General features: G+C 36.5%; 2 protein-coding genes across 2 annotated transcripts; both read left to right on the top strand.

The window, feature by feature from the left end:
- Nucleotides 1-2,971: 2,971 nt before the first annotated feature.
- On the top strand, nucleotides 2,972-4,756 carry LOC141620913 (uncharacterized). The gene has a single exon (XM_074437659.1). The coding sequence runs from the start codon at nucleotides 2,972-2,974 to the stop codon at nucleotides 4,754-4,756; it is 1,785 nt and encodes a 594-aa protein (XP_074293760.1).
- A 10,881-nt stretch (nucleotides 4,757-15,637) lies between these two features.
- On the top strand, nucleotides 15,638-18,027 carry LOC141618833 (signal recognition particle 14 kDa protein-like). The gene is made up of 3 exons (XM_074435900.1): nucleotides 15,638-15,840; nucleotides 15,965-16,074; nucleotides 17,722-18,027. The coding sequence occupies exons 1-3, from the start codon at nucleotides 15,744-15,746 to the stop codon at nucleotides 17,890-17,892; spliced, it is 378 nt and encodes a 125-aa protein (XP_074292001.1). The 5' UTR covers nucleotides 15,638-15,743; the 3' UTR covers nucleotides 17,893-18,027.
- The last annotated feature ends 553 nt before the right edge of the window (nucleotides 18,028-18,580 follow it).

The following is an 18,580-nucleotide window of genomic DNA, read 5'->3' as shown; positions in this document are numbered from 1 at the left end:
GCGATGGGTAATCTGGCAGGGCTACACACTTCGGTGTGTAGTCGGTTACGGTGTGAGAACGAAAGATTGGGATTGTACGATGATCAGTTGATTACTTAGTTTGTTTGTCTTGTATTGATTGAGTAATACTGACCACGTTGTTGTTTGTGGAATCTGCGGTGATCCATTCGGGGATGGTGAGTAGGCTTGACAGGTATTGCTAGTGGTGAGCTTGGGGACAGTCATGGGAGTATTGTCATCACCAGTCATAGTATCACCGTCTGAGTCTTAGTTTGATTTCTTTTATTGTCAGACATTGGAGTTGTATTCAGTTGAATTAGTTTTTGAATTTGGTTGATGTAAACTTTATACTTTGCAGTACTTTAATAAATGTGCTCAGTTCAGACGCTTTTGATATGTACTAACCTCGGGCAACCGAGATGGTAACAGACTTTCATGGTAGGGTGGTCCTGGTAAGGCACCTTGGTATGAGGGGGTGTTACACAATGGGTCGAATTGGTAACCGACCTGTTTGGAACTTAGATTTTGCGCTATGCAATCAACCATAGAGTGGAGCTCTCGTGTAATATCTTTATTTCTAGGGTCAAGTTTTAAGGCAGCTTCAAAATCTTCAAGAGCCTCGTTGAAGAGATTCGAGTTTTTAGATGCATAAGGCTTGACAAAACTTCACCACAAAGGATAAATAAATAAGGTGAAAAAGGGTCACCTTGACGCAGTCCCCGAGACGGTCTAAATTCAGTAGAATGGTGCCCATTAATAAGCACAGAAAATGAGACTGTCATAACACATGCCATAACCCGAGCTATCCATGCCCCATCAAACTCCATCATGACAAGGACCTTCTCTAAAAACACCATTCTAATATGTCATAAGCTTTCGTCATATCGAGTTTTAGAGCCATAAATCCCTCCGTACTTTTAGAACTCTTCATATAATGAAAAATCTCAAAAGTAATTATAACATTATCCAAAATAGCTCTTCCGGGGTAAAAGCACTATGATTTTCCGATACAATGTCACCAAGAAACAGTTTCAGACGGTTCGCTAGCACTTTAGAAACAGGTTTATACGCCACGTTACACAAACTTATAGGCCTGAAATCTCGTATTTTAGCCGGAGCTTTCTTCTTAGGAATTAATACAATATTTGTTTTATTAAACTCTCTTGGCGAAGTCTCACCCCAAGATGGATAAAACGGTGCTGACCACCTCCGAGCCAATAGAGCTCCAATAAGTTTGATAAAATAACTCATTCATACCATATAGACCCGGTGCCTTTAGCGGATGCATCTGGTTCAAAGCATCTAACACCTCCTCCTCACTATAGTCATGCCTCAAGCTTGCATTCATACCATTTAGACCTGTCAAAACTCGACCCGACCCGAAAACCTGACCCCGCGACCCGTTTTCGACCCGCAACCTGTTTACCCGAATCCGAAATGACCCGTTATTATTAAAATACTAGTATAGAGCCCGTGCGAATGCACGGTATTTTAGAATGTCATGTGTAGATAACTTAACAATTAAAGCTAATAATAATAATATATAAATGAACTTTGAATTTTATTTGTAATTATCTACAATTGTTAATGTGTAAAAATACTAAGAATTAAAATAAAACGAATTTTACATTTGTACTCGGAATAAGTTTATGATTAAAAAAAGAAGATTGTTAGTTTAATTACAAAATTTATGCTTATTTTTACGCATTTGAAGCATATAACTATTTTTGTAATTTTTGTTACAATATACGGAGTAAAAAAAATTAAAGAATAAAAAGGTGAAAAGCACACACTAATTTTAATAATATGAGTAAAATCTGCATATGTTTTAAATAGAAAATTTCCGACATTTAAAATACATATATTTGACTAATGAGATAATAATGAATAAAATAAATTTGGCCCAACTATAAAAGTTGCGGTATTTGATAAGATACTTTGACACATAAAGACCATATATTAGGTCCAATACATATCTAGATAAAGTTAAGCCCAATTTCTAGTTAAAAGCATTTAGGCGGGAAAATTTTCAGTTTTCTTATTCTTTTAGTTTAAGGGGGATTAATTTTAAATATGTTTTACTTTTTTTTTTTTTTAAAAAAATATTAAATTAAAAAAATTGTTTAAAAAAGATGTTAAAAATTATCTCTTGATCTGTATTCTGATCCAACCCGTATTCTATCCCAACCTATATAACCCGACCTACGCAACCCGTTTAACATGTCTAAATTACCATCTGTTATGTTACTCGCTGCTCCACACCCAACAACATGTCATTAAAGAACCACCGAGTTAGATGACAAAAATAATTGTTGAAAATAATTATTCGCAACACTAGCAACAACATCATCCCCGCTCCCAGTCACCGTGTAACACCCTCATCATCAAAGAGATTGGTAATGAAATTCTTTTAATATCAAATAAAGTTGATAAAACACTAGTATAGATCCCGCGCGAATGCGCGGTATTTTAGATAGAAACATAGTGAAATTAATTTAGGCGGGAAAATTCTGAAATTTAACTCAATTTGAAATTTAATTGTAAATTTATTATAATTAATATTTTGTATTAATCGGTGGAAAAAAAGTTCATTATAATTCAGATCTAGATATAATATAATGAAATCCCAATAATAAATATGTTATAATAAAAGCCCAATTATAACGAAATTAATTTAGGCGGAAAAATTCTGAAAACTCTTATTCTTTTAGTATAAGGGGGATTTGAATCCAACCTAACCGAATCCTACCAAAGTACCAAATTTTCAATTGTTGAAAATAACTATCATCATCCGGTTCTTCATCCCCGCTCCTAGTAACAACCATCGTCATCAACGAACTTCGCAATGAACTAAAGTTTATAAAACATTTGAATCCGACGTAACCCTACTAAATTTTCAATTCTTGTATGATCGCCATACCTACTCTTCAGTCTTCTTCTCTATATTCTCTCTCTAATTTAACCAGAGACGATGATGGTTCGATTCATTACAGCTAACCTTGTTCGGTTTTACTCTTCTCAATCTCATTTTCATTCTCAATCTGGGTTTTACTCTGCTAATCGTGTTATTGATAATCCCCAATTATTTTTCGATTCTGTTAGAGAACAATCTCAATCTGGGTTTTACTGTGCTAATCGTGTTATTGACAATCCCCAATTATTTCTCGATTCTGTTAGAGAACAATGTCGATCTGGGTTTTCTGGCATTGATGTTCCTGTTTCGATATTTCATCAATTGAACTCTCTTCGTCCTCGCCCTTCTATTATCGTCTTTAATCTGCTGTTTTCCGCCATGTCTAAGATTCAACCCAATCCCCCTTTCTCTACTGTCATTACTCTTTATAATCACCTTCAATTCTCCGGTTTCCGCCTCGATTGCTATTCCATTGGTATTCTCGCAAAGTGTTATTGCTCCTTGGGCCGTCTTGATTTTGCCTTCTCTCTTTTGGGTAGGAACCTTAAGATTGGATATCCACCTAATTTTGTCTTCATCACTACCTTACTCAATGGACTTATTGATTCTCATAAGTCGGACCAAGTTGTTAATTTATTAGATAAAGCCGTCAAACTTGGGATACAACCCTCCCTTGTTATGTACGGTTCTATGTTTAAAGGTCTTTGTCGCTCTGGTGACAATGCTGGAGCTCTTCGTTTGCTTCGGCATATGGAGTCTAGTGCCCCTTTTAAGCCCAATGTTATCATTTATAGCACCATCATTCATACTCTTTGTAAAAGCAAATTGTTACCTCAAGCACTTGGTCTTTTCAAGGAGATGACAGCCAAGAACATTTTGCCTAACGTTGTCACATACGATACCTTAATTCGAGGACTCTGTAGCTTAGGGCATTGGAATGATGCTAAGGTATTGTGGACTCAGATGTTGGACAACAATATTGCTCCGGGTTTACACACCTACACCACCCTAGTAGACATGTACTGCAAAGAAGGAAATGTCGATGAAGCAAGGGCTATTTTCGGACTCATGACTAAGAGAGGTGTGCACCCTAACATTTTTACTTACTCTGCTTTGTTGGATGGGCACTGTTTGTGCGGAGAGATGGATGCGGCAGAAAAGCTCCTTGATATCATGGTGAAAGACAGTGTCGTGCCTAATGTTGTGACTTTCAGTAGCTTAATTAATGGATATTGCAAGTCTAAAAAGTTTGATAAAGCATTGGAGATGCTTCAGGACATGCATCTTAAAGGAACCCATATAACCCCAAATGTGTTCACTTATAGTGCCGTTATACATGCCTTGTGCAAGGATGAGAGACTCCAGCTTGCACTCCAGCTTTTTAAAGATATGCAAGATCAAGGAGTGAAACCCAATGTGGTCACTTACAATTTATTGCTTGACGGACTTTTAAAGAATGAACAGATTGATACGGTTATCTCCTTACGTAAAGAGATGGAGAAAAATGGAGTGGAACCTGATATTATTACATATAATATTATAATTAATGGTCTTTGTGAAGCTGGACGACTACTTGAAGCAGTAGAGGTGTTCTGTTATCTTGTAGCCAAGCGGTTGCGGCCAGATGTAACTACGTACACTACAATGATCAAAGGGCTATGTAGGCAAGGGTTGTTAGGTGATGCAACAAAACTATTAAAGGAGATGGCGGACAATGGATGTCCTCCAAATGAACGTACCTACAATACAATTGTTAAAGGATTTCTCAAAGCTAATGATGTCGCCACGGCTTTGGATCATCATAGTGTTATGAGAAGGCAAGGATTTGTCATTCGATACTAAATCGCTTTTTATTTCTCGGCTTGCTCACTGCTCGTAATGTTAGTGATACAGACAAAGCTTTGCTTCAAAAGTATTTTCTGGAGTAAGAAGGTAGGTGGCTCTTTGTTGTTTTGATCGTGACGTTTTTGAACGGACTAATGGAGGCTATGGCATATGTTCCATTCAACTTTGCTTTGTATTTATGAAGTTTTAGTCCTTTACTAGTAGAAAAGATAAGGGGTTGGGGCCGCTCGTTCCGCTCGTTCCTCAAGTACGAGCATGAAAGCCTAGATGTCGGCTCTTCGCCACCTGGGGCTGTAGCCTTATCCTTATATCATCTGGTTAGTCGTAATCTTTCTAGTTGACAGAGTACGGAGTACTAATTATTAATTGCTCAATTTTGTTACATTTTCCCTATTAGAGAAGACTGAATTGAATTTGATAATTGTTTTTTACGCATTTATATAGATTTGATGTTAGTATTTGAAGGATTTAAGTAAACTAAGGCTGTGTTCTTTTGGCCTAAATTTAATTTAATTTCGGTTCAGTTCATTTTATTCTCACTTCACTACCGGTTAGACTAGTTCAATTCAGATAGTTTCGGTCGAAAAGGATGGAGCTTACTCTTGATAGTGCTGAGAATCAAAGAACTTGCTTAGTGATTATATATTTATATCAGTACTTTATTAGATTAACATCAAGTAGCTTATTTTTGTACTAACTTAAATAGGTGTTATAATGTAGGTGTAGTCGGGAGATTTATGATGTTGAATTAGTCTTGTTTTATATCGTCTTAGGGTTACAACAGTCATTTTAGTTTTGTTCGAGGAATGTGGGACATATAACTCCTTCTGGAGTTTCTGTCGAAGCACCTTCCTTTTCAATCCGACAACAGTCCTTCGCAACAAGAAGCAACTTACTGTTCTATATGAGCCTTTGCTTTTACAAGAACCATGTGCAGAAAAATGTGTCTCTAGTCCTCTGATTAATCATCATGGGAAACAAGACCTGTGTATGTGGCTCAACTGCGTTAGTCCACACCAAAGTTTAGCTATAAGGAAGTCAATATGAGTCGGACAAAGTTGTTGAGCCACAGCTACTTAACGGTTTTGTATGTGGAGCTGCTGAGCGAGACAAACTTTAGTTCGTTCCTACGTGAACCCATTTGTGATAACTAGATTAAAAAAAACTCCATTTCGTTTATTAATTTATTTTTTATAATTAAAAAAATCTATTATTTGTACTTGAATCTAACTGTTCTTTAATGTCCTTTATTCTTAGAGTAATTTAATATTTACTCCCTTTTAGAAACCTCTTTTCTAAATTTATTCCCTTTTGAAAACTTTTTATTATTTTACTCCCATGAAATGTTCTCAGGTCAAAAATTGCACCCAATTTGGCACTCCGGTGACATATTCCGTCAATATTTGAAATTTCTGATTTTAAGTCTATTTTTAAGACGAAAATGCCCTTCCCTCTTCTTATATACTCTTATAGGTCTTCTCTCTCCTTTACTTCACCTCACTTCATTCATTCATCCTATTCTTATAATTTCCCCATTTTTTCCCCAATTAAGGTATGTTCATCTTCTCCCTCTCAATTTTATTTCTGTTGTAATTACTAATTAGTATAGTGTTCTGCAAATTTGCGATTTTGTTTCAAAAAATTATGCAATTAGGGTTCATATATGCGATTTTATGCCATTGAATTAGTAATTTACAATTTTTGATTTTCTGCAATTAATTTAGGGTTCATGTTTTCTGCATTTTTGTTTCAAAATTTAGGCGAGAACATGTCAATGGAAAGCAAATACTAAAAGTAGTCATCATAGTGTTGTTGATGAGCAACCCAAAAAGTGTCTGTGCGGTGTCCCGGTTGCCATTTTGACGTCTTCCACGCATGACAATCCAGGGAGGAGGTTTGAAAGGTGCAAGTTTTCTAACCCATCACCGGTATGGGGGATGTCGTTGGTTTCGTTGGCACGATCGTGTTCAAACAGAGGGCGGAAAGACATAATCAACAAGATGAAGATGGAGAAAAGAGTGAATGAGTATGAAGTTGGTTGTTTGTCTCGTGAAATTCAATGGTTGAAGGATGATAGGAAGAAGCTTCAGTTTGAGATTGAAAACTTGAAGAACAAAGCATTCATGTCTAAGTGTGAAAGGGTTAGTTATTGCAAAGGGTTTCCATTGGCAATTGTTTTTGCCATTTTCATTGTTTTGATCATAGTATGTACTAAGTAGGCGAAACTTTGGATGAATGTAATGTTATGAGTACTCTAATGTTCAAGAATTTGGCAGTAATGACAATGGTAGCATTTGGTTATGTGCGAATTTGGCGTTGATGAAATAATTTTGCATTAGTAGCCTTTCACTAATTTTCTGGTTTGATTGTTCATTTCTCACATTTACACAAGTAAATGCACTTCAAAAGTAAACAAATAAACCAGAAAATCACAAGGGCTTGTTCAATGAACAACCATCTAAACAATTGTTACTGCTTGAAAGGCAACTACTGCAGTATACACAAACCAAACCAACTGCAACACACTTTCATCTCAACAAAACAATTAAGAAGACTCGAAATTGACATTCATCAAATAAACTTCATTGTTCAAAGATAAAATGGTTCAAATGATAATCGATAATGAAAGAGCATAATGAAATTTCATTGTTCAAAACACAACAAAGAAAGCACGATTGTAAATAAAGTTGAAAAACAACAACATAAGATCGGAGCATTGTTGTTTGAAGCTTGGGTCAACAGATCAGTGAATGACATAGAAGTGGTTGATGCTTGGTTGGGTGCATTTGCAGCAAAGTGGAGGTACTTGGGAGTTGTCGGTGTGGTGTCTTTGTTCTCCAGGTCTCTTTTCTTGCGGCCCTTGCACTTTTTTTCCTTTCATTTTTTGCATACTCACTTCTACCAAGAGGCCTTCCACCAGGAGCTGCAGCTGGCTTTGGAGGTGCAGGGGGGTTTTTGCATGTTCTTTTGTAATGGCCTAAGCCACCACAGTGGCTACAATTGTTGGTCCTCTTCAACCTCTTCACTTGTTGGTCCTCCTTTTCACCTACGACTTTCTTCTCTTCTTTGACTTTGGTCTTCCTGGCATGGTCCTCATTGGTGGTGGTAGTGGCTCTGGTAAACCTGTTGGTTCCCATTGTTTGACACCAGGCATAGGAGAAACAGAGTGGGCATAGGTGAGCATGTACCTCTCCTTTGAGTATGCCTCATCAACATAGTCTCTGGGGTCCATTCTCTTTTCAAGCATGCATGCCATTGCATGGGGACAAGGCAGACCAGTTAAGTCCCAATACTTGCACCCACATGACCTGCTGTTTAAGTTCACAACATATTGCTCTCCTTTCAGCTCAACCTCAAACTCACCATCATCAGATTGCATAAAAGTAGCAAATCTGGCCTCATCCTTTGCCCATTCCAAATACTTGGTCACATATGGCATCAACCTCTCATCAACTTTCCTTCCACCCTCTCTTTTTTGACAAATTCTTTGCATTACATACCTCCTCATCCATTCTAAATGTGTGAGTATTGGTTTATCTCTTGCTTCTTTCAGAACTGCATTGAATACTTCACACACATTGTTCAGGAGAAGGTTTGACTTGCAACTTACATCAAATGCATGCGTAGACCAATGTTGAGGGGGAATGTCATTCAAGTAGTCATGTGCCTCCTTTGACAAGAACTCCATGCCCTTTATTTCTCTCTTGAAATCAGCCTGTAATGATGGAGTTTGAGTTTATTAATTAGAGCATAAAGTAAAGCGATGATTCAACTAGCTAAACAATTTAAACTGAAATAGAATAGAATTGAACTTACCCTTGTCAATGCTCTAGCTGCTGCCCAAAATGTTTCTTTGAATAATCGACCACTCCACCTGAGCTTAAAATTAGCCCAAATATGTCTTGCACTTTAACCTTATGTTGGTCTTTGGAACCACATTAGCTAGGGCATCTACTAAACCTTTACGCCCGTCGACATATAACATTAAGCCTTCCCCACCCACCTTCTCAATGTCATGGCTTAAGAGCTCTAAAAACCAGGTCCAAGAATCCCTGTTCTCTACCTCTACCACTGCCCATGCTACTGGGTAGATGTTATTATTCCCATCTAACCCAACTGCAACTAGACACATGCCAGGGTATACTCCTTTCAAATGACAGCCATCAATCCCAAGTATAGGTCTACAACCTGTTTTAAACCCTTCTTTGCAAGCTTTCAGGCATGTGTAAAAACTCTTGAATATAACAGGAGGCCTATCAATATTATCACAAACCACAAAAGTGAACCGCCAGGATTATATTTGATTAGAGCTTCGCATAATCCCAGACCCTGGCATATTGGTCATTGCCATTCCCATGGATAACCAACTTGGCTCTTGACCTTGCCAACCAACACTTCATGTAACTGACATGAACTCCAAGATCCTTTAACACATGATTTTGAAATCTTTTTATCTTCCAATCTAAGTTATAGTTCTCCAGAACTCCAAGTACTTGTCAGCAAGGAACTCAGAACTAACCTTTCTATTGTAATTTGACATTACACACTTATGCTTCAACCTCAAACCTTTGATCTGAAATGTCTCTTGGTCTCTCAACTTCCTAGCATGCACATAAAACCTACAAGGATTATCAACTCCACATACACACTTACCCAATTTTGACCTTTTCTTGTTCCACTCACATTTACACCTATTGTAGCATTGTGCTGTCACCCTGTCCCTTCCATTGTGAGAATACCAGAAATCATAACCATTCTTCACACTATGATGGATTAAAGCCTTTCTGAATATCTCAACACTTGGGAACTTTAACCCTTTGCTGAGTTTTATACTTTTCCCAAAATCAAAATCAGGATTAAAAGTAGGGTAAGGACATGCCTCATCATCAGATCCTTGAAGACTCCTTAGCTCATCTGAGTCACAATCCACATCTGAACTGACATTAACATCTAAGTCATCAACTCCTACTAAAACCTTCTCATTTGCATTTGAACATTCACCAGCTTCTTTATTTGCCTTCTTCCCCTCAACACCTAATCCACCTTCCACTCCCTTTAATATTGAGTCTCCTCTTTTTTTCTTGATTATTAATGAAATAATCAAATGTATTCAAACCAAGGTCAAACTCATTCAAACCAAAATCTTGATCACTCAAACCTGCTTCACTAACCTCAGAATCACTAAACTCAGACTCATCATTATTCTCATCACCCTCATTTGCTTTCTTTGCAGTCAATTTCTTCTTCCCTTTTTTCACACTCACTTCTTTTTCCCTTTACCAGTTTTTTTTTCAATCCACCTACCTCCTCATTTCTCGCTTTCACCGACCTTAGCCTTCCCTTTTCACACCCTTAATCACCTTGTCCTTCTCCTTGTTGTTGACCTTGACCTTGCCTTTGCCCTTACCCTTGCCCTTGCCCTTACCCTTTTCTCACACAACAACGGACCCATCACGCCCTCTTCAATGACCCACTCTTCTCTTTCCCTTATAACAATCCCAGTGAGCACCTAACTTCGATTCCTCCTCAAAGGCAACTTCTCCTCCGAGTTGGGACATTGATAATTTGTAGATCCGAGGTAGTTATCCTTTTTTTAATTTTGTGTGGTAGAGTTTTGTGTTGTAGGAGTATCTTTTGTCTAGGGCTTTTTCTAAGGGTATGGCGAAACTTTATTTGGGGTTGGTAGCTTTTGTCCTGGTGCTTTGAATGGTAAAGAGTCATTAAGGCTCATTTGTGGGCCCCTTTCAACTGTTTTTGGAAGATAAAGTATTGATTCCTCCTCGAATCTTTTTCCCTAGGCCCACATTCACACTCACACTTTCTGTCCTTTCTAAAACAACGGATGTAGCACTAGATCTTTGTCCTTGGTATAGTAATCCACACACTTATTTGTATGGGTTGTCTTGCACACAGTCTTCAAAATATTGACAAGATCAAAACTAGAAACTAACAACCCCTTCCCATGTGGATCACTAATACTCCTCATTGGCCTTCTATACCAAATCTCATAGTCCTCTCTTTTAGTTAAGCTAGTAGCCAATTTCTTAAAAAAATCAACAGTGACATTGTCTAAGAGAATACCATGCTTAAGGTGTACAGCACCACCAACATACTCAAATTTACCATTCTTGCACTCAAAATCACCCCCATGAAAGGCACGAACAGTTACCCTCTTGTAGGTTGTTTCTGAGGTCATTTCCTACAATGTTACCTCATCAACAATTAGGGATGCGAACTTATGAAATAGTTTAGGACAAAGCAATTAGGGTTGGGGGTTCAAAACACAGAAATTAGGGTTTCAAACCTGCAATTTAGGGTTTCTAACCCGAAATTAGGAAACCCCATAAATTAAAGTTTCAAACCCAGAATTTAGGGTTTCAAACCCATAAATTAGGGTTTCGAACCCATAAATTAGGGTTTCATACATAAATATTTGGGCTATAAACACAGAATTAAAGGAGTAATCCACATCAATTAGGGAAATCAATAAAGTAATTTGCCAAAATTAAACCCAGAAATTAAACAACACAAAAAAAAGTTAGACTCAAATTAAACCCAGAAATTAACATGCAATGAACCCAGAAATGAATACACATGCAATTAAACTCAGAAATTACGGTTTAAAACAAAGAAATTAAAGCAATGAACATGAGTAGTGGGTGGAAACTTACAGTTAAGAATCTGGAATCGTCAAAAATCACTGAAGGAATCACCAGTGCTCTAATTTGAGGGGAAAATTTTGAGTAAAAATTTGAATTTCTGAGTAAAAATTTGACGATGAAAATGGGAGGGAAGAATGAGATGTAAGAAAGTGAATGTGAAGAGGCAAAACAGGTGAGGTTTGGTTAGTGATAAAAGAGGGGCAAAACGGTCAAGAAACACGACTTTTCAACTTAAAGTTCAATTGGGTGCAATTTTTGACCTGAGAACATTTCATGGGAGTAAAATAATAAAATTTTTTAAAAGGGAGTAAATTTAGAAAAGAGGTTTCTAAAAGGGAGTAAATATTAAATTACTCTTATTCTTATATCTAGGAATAAAAACCATCTTAGTCAGAATCTCTAGTTTAACACAAAGGCGAAATGTTCAGTAGAGGATTCAACCCTTTAAACGGCCAAATAATCTGGCTGCTGAAAATTTTACGCAGATTAGTATTTCAATGATGATACAGTTCTAAGACTTTAATATCTCTTCTCACCTTTCAGGTGGGTTGCTAAAGCAGGATCTTGCTCAACATACAAAAGATTTGAGGCAGAAATATATGTCCTTACAAAGGATGAGGGTAGACGTCATAATGCCTTTGTGAGTCTGTGACTAACTTTATGCCTCAGTTTTATCTGACTGAGAACTGCATCTGTGACAGACTGCAGGAAAAGTTATATTACCGGAGGATGTAAAGATAGTGTTACTCGATGACAATGTCACTGCTACTTTTGAATTGATCACACCGCTTCCTCCTCAACCAGGCTTGAATCTGTTAAAATTGGTAGTTGTTATACGCACCTAAGAGTATAGTTTTGTCGTTCAACTTTCAAACGGATGAAGCGGTGTGGAGGGAGAAAGGAAGAGCCTCAGAATCTCGTAAAGTTGTCAGTTCTTATATGCAGCAGATGGACAATTTGCTTGATGCATCTTGCCTATACAGCTTGCGTAATAGGGCGCCACCGGGTGACGTTCAAATTGGGTGCCACCGTCTCACAACCATTCTTAATTGAGGGGCCCTCACTCACCCCATGTGAGAGGGTGGCGGCCAAATTGGATGTCACCCGGTGGCGCCCTTTCATTTTCCAACATTTAATCAACTACTTCTGCTGATATATTATTATATTACTGAGACACGAGTCTATTTCTTTGATTATCTTGAAAAACTCTCACCATTGACCCAGGGCAAAACTTTGCTGTGAGGGAGGGACGTCGGACAGTCGGGGCTGGCGTGATTCTAAAAGTTATACTCAAGTAGAGCAACCACAACAAGTTTTAGGCGGGGTTCTATGCCAAGATGCTGCGTTTTAGAAGACGAGTCTGGGGTATTTTTCTACTTCTGATTTGACAATGGATTTTCACACTGTACAAATGCTATTGTGTAGGGGTTCGTATATAAGCTACTCTCCGTGGTATATTCGGAATTTCCAACGTATGTAAGGGCTTTTTTTTTTTTTTTTTTTTTTTTTTTTTTCAGAAAGAAAAAGATCGCTTAACTTAAAGGTATAGATGTTCTTTATCTGTGAGAAAGAATTCTATTAAGGGGCTGGGACAACGATGGTAAGAAAAAAAATGATGATGAAGATATTAAAGAAAGTAGAGAACGTAAAATGGGAGCAGGCACGTAAAATGTAAGGGCTACTTGTACCCTACATAATATAATATTAAATAATAAATAATACACACTTGCTCAAAGTATATCTGGCCCATATTATTAGATTATGCTATTATCCGCTCCGTCTCTAGCTTGTGACGGATAACATCCTTTATAAATGAGAATTTGTGATATCAATAACCCAGCCTAAACTATTATCAAAGTCAAGATGAAGTACGGCCTGTTCTAAATCCTATCGAAGTTCATCGTAGGATAACAAGTTGAACACATCCTTCTGAATGAACATCTAAGGTGCAGTTTCGCAAAATCTTACCTTGAAATGGAGAGTAACCAATTTTTACAAACAGACTTGAAGCGAAATAGAGATCTTTGCAGAAGTCTTGGTAATATATTTTCTAGTATCAACCTATTATCAGTGATCAAGAAGACACGTCAAAGAACGGGTTTGGAATGGTTGATTAATCACCTAGACTTACTACTATCAGTAGTATGATAGTAGATGGTCGTTCACCATGTGTTGGTTGTATGGAAGTAATTAGATGGTAGTTAGAAGAAATGGATTCATTTATTTATAAATAATATTAAAAGACATGTTGATGACCTGATTGACAAGAATTTTTTAGCTTATTATGATGTCACCTCACACGCATGTAAAATTACTAAACTAATTCTTCCACATTATACATAAATTAACTAAATTTTTTAACAAAAATGTTATTTTATCTATATTAAATTAATTGTGTACATTGAGTATTTAATGAGTTAAAAATTTCAAAAGAGGTGTAAGTGTAACATCTACAAATCACATCTAAGTTTCATATTTTATAATTAAAATTGATATTTTAATTGAAATTTTCGTAATTGAATGTGTTAATGACTTGATTAAAGTTTTTCATACTAATTTTTGGGTTTTTTGTCAAAAACTACCTTATATTTAGGGATATTTGTAAAACAACTACCTTATATTATTTTTCTTGTTTTAGACTACCTTTGTTTTCTCTTTTTTTGGTCAAAAACTACCTACGCTGAAAATATGGCGAGATTTGGTCGATTTAGTGACATTAACCTATCTTACATGACTTTGTTAATATCAAACAACAATAATCAACTGCGTCCAAACCACAATTTAACTTCAGATAAGCAAAATTAATGAATTTCACATTTCAATAATAACTACAAACATCTACTAAAGTTAAGCGTAAGTACTTCATAACTTCCCAAAATCGGCCTTAGTAAGATTTAAAACATAAAAGTGTCATGTGAGATAAGTTAAAACCGGAAAACAGACCAAATATGTCTACACTCTTAGCATAGGTAGTTATTGACCAAAAATAAAGAAAACAAAGGTAGTTGAAAACAAAAAAAATAATATAAGGTAGTATTTTTACAAATACCTCTAAATATAAGGTAGTTTTTAACAAAAAACCCCTAATTTTTTTATAAACTGATTTTATATGATAAAATGCTGGTTGAAAATGTTAAGTTATAGTTTTTCCTTTGATAATTGTTAAAACTTATTTTTTCAAAAATCATGCTACTACTAAAAATTAACATTTATTTAGTTATAGTTATACAAACATAAAGCTAAAAACAGTTATGTAGCGAGCAAAATTAAAAAAATAACAATATTCAACCAATATTAAAGTTCAACAACAATAATTTTCACATTAGTCGATTCTTTTTTTAATACATTGTCAAATACATATAATATTATCACATATAGTGTGTTCCATATTTACATCTATCTATTTATTTTTGTGATAAATCTAATTAAAAGACAAATCAAACTATGGACTGTCATCCAGAGGCCATAGTTTAATTTCAAGATAAGTTTTAAACCAACTCAAGTAAATTTTGTAAAAATAAAATAATCTGCGTCATATACTAGACAATTTGTGATATCCACACATTCTCATTGAAAACGGACACTATCCGTCACAAGCTGAAGACGGATAATGTCCTCTCACAAAATGCAAATGAATAGTGCAAACGGGGTGAAATGACAAATTCTCATTGAAGACGGACATATCCGTCACAAGCTGAAGACGGGTCAAGTAATAACCAAGTGGATAGATAAGACAAAAGCAGAATGTTACTCCCTAAACATTTTGCTTTTGTCTTATCTATCCACTTGGCTATTACTTGACCCGTCTTCATCTTATGACGGATATATCCGTCTTCAATGAGACTTGCTAATATATCTCCACTTGCCCTCCCACTTGCATTTTGTGTTTTGTGAGAGGGCGGCTATCCATTTCAGCTTGTGATGTACTTCCTCCATTCAACTCCACTCTACCACTTTGCTTTTTCACGTTTGCCAACGCGTGTTTTACGCGGTAAATATCGTTAGCTACGTATTTGCAAAAATTATAAAAGTTAGATATTTTTAATTTACTCGTAAAGACGAATCAAACAAAATTTGAATATATTTTCACTTATGTATTGAGAGGAAATTACAATTGAAGGTTTATTTGTGAATAGTGTGCAAAAACTAATATGGTAGAGTGGAGTTGAATGGAGGAAGTATTATGTATAGTGGCCGTCAGTAGGACGGAGTGATCTAATTAAAAGTCGATATTTGACGGGTAATAGAAAAAATCGTAACGCAATCGATCTTCCGCCATATTCTTCTCCCCCAAAATCTCCGTCGTGAACGCCGCCGCCGCAATGCCGGCGCTAAACACTGACGCGTTTCTCAATGAATTGACGGCAATGTACGAACGCAGTACCGAAAAAGGTTCAGTTTGGGTCACTATGAAGCGATGTAAATTCATACTCTAAACTCCTCGATTTTTTTCATAATTTCATAATTTTTGCGAAATTGTTGATCTTTATTGTATGATGATTGATTAATTGAGTTGATTTGTGCGGTGTTTGTTTGATTACAGCGTCTTTGATGGCGAAAGTGCATCGAAACAAGTTGAAATCATCCGATCAACCGATTGATTATCGCTGTTTGATTCGCGCTACCGATGGCAAAAAGACGATTTCTACTTCGGTATTGCTCTTGATTTGATGTTTTCTCAGTTTTGTTGATGTTTATTATGTTACTTGCTTTGTGATTAATGCTGTGAGTTGTAATTGAGAATTTGAGATTGTAGATTTGGGAAAACATTTACTTTGCTGATCATGCTAAGTTATAGTTTTGGTAAGTTAATTTACGAGTTATGTCGGCGATTAGAGATTAGAATATTGTTAGGAGTTACCATGGTTTGTTGTTTGATTCAACATTGGTATGGACTGTTCTAGATGCTCATGGTGTCTACTGCCTAGCTATGTGATTAATGCTGTGAGTTTGATTTGCATTGTTTGAGCTTGTGTTAAGTTGTAGTTGAGATTGTAGAATACGGAATAGATTTATTTGCTGATCATGTTAAGTTATAGTTTTGCGGTTGTATGGACTGTTCTAGATGTTCATGGTGCCGACTGCCTAGCTATAAAGAAATCTATATTCTTTGACTAGTTCGCATGCTGAAGCGTTTTCGAGGTTCTATGTCACAAAACTGCTGGGAATTTCACAGTGCTACAATGCTTATAACTATCCTGCAATCTCGAGATCTTAGATGTGCTTGTGGTTCCATGTGATGTTTGAGACTTTTTGAGAGCCCTTTATTTTGGTTTAGGTATTTAAGAAGAGACATTGATTTGTGAGTAATTGGCCCCATATCACTGGAATGTAGGACCGACAAATAGTTAATAGTGTATATTGTGAGTATGTGACATGACTTGCTCATTCCAAAGTGAAAGAACCGTTTCATTTGATAGAACAAATTTGGATGGAGGTATATTTGTTTTGACGATCTCGGTCTATATTTTATGCCATGATTGGCTTGGACAAATTTACTTCCTATGCTAGCAGATGGGTAAATGGTTATATTTCATTTAGTGGTTAACTGGTTATCGTACTTGACAGCATGTTTTGCCTGTGCTTGAGGTGTTATATGAAGCATGTTGTATTACTTTGACAGAGGATGCCAACCATAGCAATTGCATAATGAAAATTGTAAAAAAGCATTTAGTTATACAAAATCATTTGGATCAAGATGACATAGATCCGTAACTGTGAGAATGAACTGCAGCATTAGTAGTTTAGAACTTGATTCTGACTAAGATTCGTTCCTGGTATAGTAAGGAAAGCCTGGTTTGTTTAATGGTTTTAAGCTACTATCGGTACACATTTCAATTCACTGTGAAACTAAATGTTTTTGGCCATCCCTTGAATGAACTGATATCTTTTCCCTTGGTCGAATTCGCTAGCTATGGATTAATGTTGTTGTTTGTTGAAATCGTACATTCACTTATTGACTTTGAATGTGACGATTGAATTTCATCGTTTTTACATTTTTGTTAAAGCTCTAGTGAAAATTGGTATCTTTTCCCTTGGTCAAATTCACTAGTGATGGGGTAAGGCTGTTGTTTGTTGAACTCACAAGCAGCATCAGCAGAGGCGGATGCTTGCTGTAGTATCTCCCGTGACACCAAATAGCTAAATCATTTACAAAATAAAAATTCTGCACTCAATTAGTCAGTCCATTTTAAAAACTTTTGATTCCGTCACTGTGCCTGTGGCTAGTTGTTTGAGACATTCCGACTTGGGGGTTAGTAGCATGGTCTCATGGTTTTCTGAATTTTGAATTTGTACAAGGTGGGTGCCAAGGAACATCAGCGATTTCAAGCTTCATATGCAACCATTCTCAAAGCTCACATGACTTCATTAAAGAAAAGGGAAAGGAAAGAAAAGAGAAAGACTGCCGACTTAGACAAGAAACCGGAGAGTTCAAAGAAAAAGGCGGCATCGTCTGCCAAGTCTTCTTAGTACTTGTAGGATTTTTTCACCATAGCTTGTCTGTTCAGCATTATTATTCTAGAGAGAAATTATGACTGGGTTTTGGATTCCCTCTTGACAAACGGGATTTTTTCTTATTGAAGTTGATTCGATCCAGAATTCTAACTTTGTGATTTTCTTACATTTCCGAATGACTTAAAAGTGATTTAAAGTTATTCATAATATGATTTTACACAATTTTACTGCGTATTGATCTCCAATAGGCACAATAGCATCTTTGAGTGGTGGAGTTTCGTTGTGCTTCTCTTATGGGTACTTGGATGAACAAATATGTAACTTCGTTGAAATCAACCAACTAAAGTATTTACTTAAATATAATTTCCTTCAAAGCATTGCATTATGAAAATAAGTTAGGATTTTTCTATTGTTCTATCATCACATACATAAAAGTTACGGCCGTTTTCACTAAGGGTGTGTTTGGATAGCAAAAGTGTAGGGAAAGGGAGGGGAGGGGAATGGAGGGAAGGGAAAGAGAAGGAGGGAAAGGGAGGGGGAATGGAAAGTAGGTGTGGATACAATTTCCCTCCTAATCTTGCCTATTGTGGGAGGATTCTGAATTGCCTTAAATGAGGGAAAATGGATCCCTCCAAATCCCCCGCCTCCCTTTCTTTTCCCTCCAAACCGCTTTTCAAACTCTTAAATCAGATTCAAAAGTGCA

Source organism: Silene latifolia, chromosome X, assembly GCF_048544455.1.
Source record: "Silene latifolia isolate original U9 population chromosome X, ASM4854445v1, whole genome shotgun sequence".
NCBI classification, from domain to species: Eukaryota; Viridiplantae; Streptophyta; class Magnoliopsida; order Caryophyllales; family Caryophyllaceae; genus Silene; species Silene latifolia.
The sequence above is the reverse complement of the archived record's forward strand: the minus strand, read 5'-3'. Positions and strand labels throughout refer to the sequence as shown.